This window comes from Pangasianodon hypophthalmus, chromosome 8 (assembly GCF_027358585.1).
Source record: "Pangasianodon hypophthalmus isolate fPanHyp1 chromosome 8, fPanHyp1.pri, whole genome shotgun sequence".
In the NCBI taxonomy this organism is placed as follows: domain Eukaryota; kingdom Metazoa; phylum Chordata; class Actinopteri; order Siluriformes; family Pangasiidae; genus Pangasianodon; species Pangasianodon hypophthalmus.
The window spans coordinates 490,826-495,825 of NC_069717.1; the positions used below are offsets into that span (position 1 = coordinate 490,826).

General features: G+C 44.4%; 1 protein-coding gene across 2 annotated transcripts in view; it reads left to right on the forward strand.

Annotated features, from left to right (window-relative positions):
• The window catches only part of spag17 (sperm associated antigen 17), a 44,619-nt gene that overhangs the window by 27,058 nt on the left and 12,561 nt on the right, over positions 1-5,000 (forward strand). For both annotated transcript variants that reach the window (XM_053236510.1, XM_053236509.1), the window contains exons 23-28: positions 1-40; positions 1,725-1,809; positions 2,065-2,198; positions 2,640-2,763; positions 3,305-3,495; positions 3,586-3,715. The exon at positions 1-40 is cut by the window's left edge and continues 37 nt beyond it. In XM_053236510.1, the coding sequence (XP_053092485.1) occupies positions 1-40; positions 1,725-1,809; positions 2,065-2,198; positions 2,640-2,763; positions 3,305-3,495; positions 3,586-3,715 (704 nt within the window). The remainder of the gene's footprint in view (positions 41-1,724; positions 1,810-2,064; positions 2,199-2,639; positions 2,764-3,304; positions 3,496-3,585; positions 3,716-5,000) is intronic.

The following is a 5,000-nucleotide window of genomic DNA, read 5'->3' on the forward strand; positions in this document are numbered from 1 at the left end:
GAGTAACGGACTCACACTCGCCTACAGTCACACACATCAGGTATACACACACACACACACACACACACACACACACACATCAGGTATATACACACTCACACATCAGATACACACACACACAGACATCAGGTATACACACACACATCAGGTACACACACACACACACAGACATCAGGTATATAGACACACACGCATCAGGTATACACACACAAACACACATTGAAATAAAAAAAATATATATAAATTAATACCTTAAATTTTAGCATATATATATATTTTAAAAATTATATACACACACACATATATATATATATATATATATATATATATATATATATACACCAATCAGCCATAACATTAAAGCCACCTGCCTGATATTGTGTTGGTCCCCTTTTTGCTGCCAAAACAGCTCTGACCCGTCGAGGCCTGGACTCCGCTAGATCCCTGAAGGTGTGTGTGGTTTCTGGCACCAAGACGTTAGTAGCAGATCCTTTAAGTCCTGTAAGTTGTGAGGTGGGGCCTCCATGGATCGGACTTGTTTGTCCAGCACGTCCCACAGATGCTCGATTGAGATCTGGGGAATTTGGTGGCCAAGTCAACACCTTGAACTCTTTGTCATGTTCCTCAAACCATTCCTGAACAGTTTCTGCAGTGTGGCAGGGAGCATCATCCTGCTGAAAGAGGCCACTGCCATTAGGGAACACCGTTGCCATGAAGGGGTGTAACTCGGTCTGCAGCAATGTTTAGGTAGGAGGTACGTGTCACAGTAACATCCACATGAAGGCCAGGACCCGAGGTTTCCCAGCAGAACATTGCCCAGACCATCACACTGCCTCCACCAGCTTGCCTTCTTCCCATAGTGCATCCTGGTGCCATCTCTTCCCCAGGTAAGCGACGCACACGCACCCGGCCTTCCACATGATGTGAAAGAAAACGTGATTCATCAGACCAGGCCACCTTCTTCCATTGCTCCATGGTCCAGTTCTGATGTTCACGTGTCCATTGTAGGAGCTTTGGGTGGTGGACAGGGTCAGCATGGGCTCTCTGACCGCTCTGCAGCTACGCAGCTCCATACGCAGCAAGCTGCACTGCACTGTGTGTTCTGACTCCTTTCTATCAGAGCAGCTTTAACCTTTTCAGCAGTTTGTGCTACAGTAGCTCTTCTGTGGGATCGAACCAGACGGACCTTCACTCCCCACACACATCAGTGAGCCTTGGGAGCCCATGACCCTCTCACTGATTCACTGGTTGTCCTTCTTTGGACCACTTTTGGTAGGTAGTAACCCCTGCACACTGGGAACACCCCACAACACCTGCTGTTCTGGAGATGCTCTGACCCAGTCATCTAGCCATCACAATTTGGTCCTTGTCAAAGTCACTCAGATCCTTACGCTTGCCCATTTTTCCTGCTTCCAACACATCAACTTCAAGAACTGACTGTTCACTTGCTGCCTAATAAATCCCTCCCCTTTACAGGTGCCGCTGTAACGAGATAATCAACGTTATTCACGTCACCTGTCAGGGGGTTTAATGTTATGGCTGATCGGTGTACATATATATATATATATACACACAGTATATATATATGTTATTTTTAAAAATTAGAAATAAAAAAAACCCTTTAAAATATAAAACTGATTGTTTAAAATAAAATGTGGTGTGGTGGTCATTTAGAATATTCTGTGATAAAACACACTTGTTGATGTGCGTGTGTGTTTCTGCAGGAAGTTGATGAAGCTTTTCCACGTCAGCTCCACGTTTCTCTTCCCACTGGCCTTCAGATCCACTTCAGCTTCCATCACACAGCATGTCAGTGTTCACACACACACACACACACCACACATACACACACCCACACACACACATACACACACACCCACACACACATACACACACACATCCATATAGTATATGGAACCTTATATAGAATATATAGAACCTTTGGGACACCATACTTTAGACTTTGAAGAATCTCCATTTATGCTAACAATCTAATAAAACTGTGTGTGTGTGTGTGTGTGTGTGTGTATATGTGTGTGTGTGTGTGTGTGTGTGTGTGTGTAGACGGTCAGGCTGTGTTGGTCCGTCAGTCACTCCCCTCCTCAGGATCCAAACTCCCCACCACACACACCGAGTCATCACGCACCATCACCTGCGACGGAGCTGTGATCAAACACATGAGGGACGGATCTAGTGCGGTACATACACACTCACACACACACACACACACACACACACAGACATACACACCCACTCATACACACACACTCACACAAACAGACATACACACCCACTCATATACACACACACACACACACACACACAGACATACACACCCACTCATACACACACACTCACACAAACAGACATACACACCCACTCATACACACACACACACAGACATACACACCCACTCATACACACACTCATATACACACACACTCACACACACAGACATACACACCCACTCATTCACACACACACACACACACAGACATACACACCCACTCATACACACACACACGGTCATACACACATATTCATTTAGATAGTCACTGATAGACCACTTTTTTGGATAGATAAAGAAATAAATTGTGTCCTGTATATCTGTGTGTGTGTGTGTGTGTGTGTGTATGTAGGTGCTGTTTGCTGATGGAGCAGTGAGTGTGAGTCCTGACTCTGGACCGGTGTGTGTGACCATCCCCACCAGTGCAGGGCAGGACAAGGACACGTCCACACACACACAGAGTAGAGACGCAAAGGGTTAATACACAACTACATACCACCTACACAACAACTACCTGACAATACACACATCTCTACACACGAATACACACCATTACACATCAATACACACTGACACACACCACTACACATCTGATACACACTGACACACACCACTACACATCAATACACACTGACACACACCACTACACATCTGATACACACTGACACACACCACTACACATCTGATACACAACGCCACTATAAAACAATAACTACAACAACACATTACTGCACAGCATTGCACACTAATACACAGCACTACACGCTAATACACACCATTACACACTAGTACACACCACTACACACTAATACGCACCACTACACACTAATACACATCACTACACACAAATACACACCATTACACACTAGTACACACCACTACACACTAATACGCACCACTACACACTAATACACATCACTACACACTAATACACACCACTACACACTAATACACACCACTACACACTAATACACACCACTACTTGAAGCATGAGTGATTTTATATTCCTGTTCTCAGTTAAACCTAGCTCAGGAGTAGAGAGGGCGGAGTCAACAGCAAGGGCGGAGCTTAAAGAGCAGGTGGAGATGACAGGCGGTTCTTGGTGCACCACCACTCCATCAGGAGTTAGGATCAGGACCATCAGAGGTAAACGGGTGGAGGAGAAACCTGTCCTGACCTTCTACAGCACTGACCCACAAACACACAGTGTGAGTTCTCAATCACATTACAGCTCACACACACATACACACACACACACCTGCTCCATCATCATGAGTTTAATCTTCTCTCTGTATCAGGTGGTGATGACGAGGGATGATGGCGTGTTGTGTGTGTTGGAGAAACACAGAGCTGCAGTGGATCATGCTGACGGAACCAGAATTACCTCCTTCTACCAGCAGAGGGAGACACAGAGCCAGCAGAGCTCAGGTCAGGAGTGTGTCAGGGCCTTGTCTCACTCCTGTCTCACTCCTGTCTCACTCCTGTCTCACTCCTGTGTGTATCTCTCCTCTCCCCTCAGTCCCTTCAACACCGCCATGTTAAGGGGTTAGCAGGATGTCTTAATATACTTTACGAAGAAGTGAAATTTTTAATAAATCCATCAGCTTTCGTTTTTATCACCAACATAAAACATTTAAAGAAAAACCTGTGATCATTAAGTTACACACGTTATCTACGCTAACAACTCATAGTGTCGGATTCTGACTCGGTGACTCTATAGTTACGTCAGTGTTTACGTGAGGAAAATTTTCTGGGCTTTAGATTTTTGACATTATTGTCAGAATAATCTCTGCAAAATGTGGTTTAATTTAACAAAATGGCTTCCACACTCATTATTCAGCAGCTCATAGAATAGCACTTGATCCAGCACATCCTGTTATTTTACATTTTATTTTTTTATATCACGCTCTGACAGTTACTCGAGCGCAACTTAATGAAGCCACGAGATTCTAAATGGAGGTGATGAAATCGTAACGTGTGTGTGAGATGTAGGAGACACACTTTTATCACACTCTTAATTCACTATGTTGATTTGTTGGATTAATAAAATAAAGTCAGTGTTTGTGTTAATTCGATGCTGTAAAGAAAACGTGTCTATGGTGTGAAGGATAATCTGACCTAGCGCTCATCTGCTACACTTACAGAGAAACTTTAACTTCATTCAGAACTTCCTCCATCAGAAATTCCCTCCTATAGCTCCAGAGCCATGTCTCTGATTACGACGCGTCTCCACTTGTGTTCTCTGTAATGTATTTAATTTTGTCTTCGAATGACATTCCATAGTGTGTGAGAGTGTATTTACAGCCAGAACATACATTTCAGCGTGACATATTGTGGTTCGATCAGACTGTCAGACGGCGGCGCTGGACTGAACACTGCTCCTCACTCGAGCCGACATCACGCAAGAAACATGTGCTTAAGGTGGAGATCAGAATCGAGCGTCACTGCCTGTGTGATTCTGATCCCCGGATTGTGTAACTCTCATGTAGCTCCTGAACTGCGAACTGAAGTCTGAGATCTGAAAACTGATATGTGTAATTTCAGTATCAAATCCTCACTGAACTCTGGGCTGAACTCTGCTCTGCGTACAACCAAAGATACCTCCACAACGTCCACACCCGCTTGTGTTACCAGAGACTTGTCAGCTGCAGCTTATGATCTTACTGTTGTTTTGTCAGGGACGTGGCTGTTATATAACCAACTATCCCCTGTG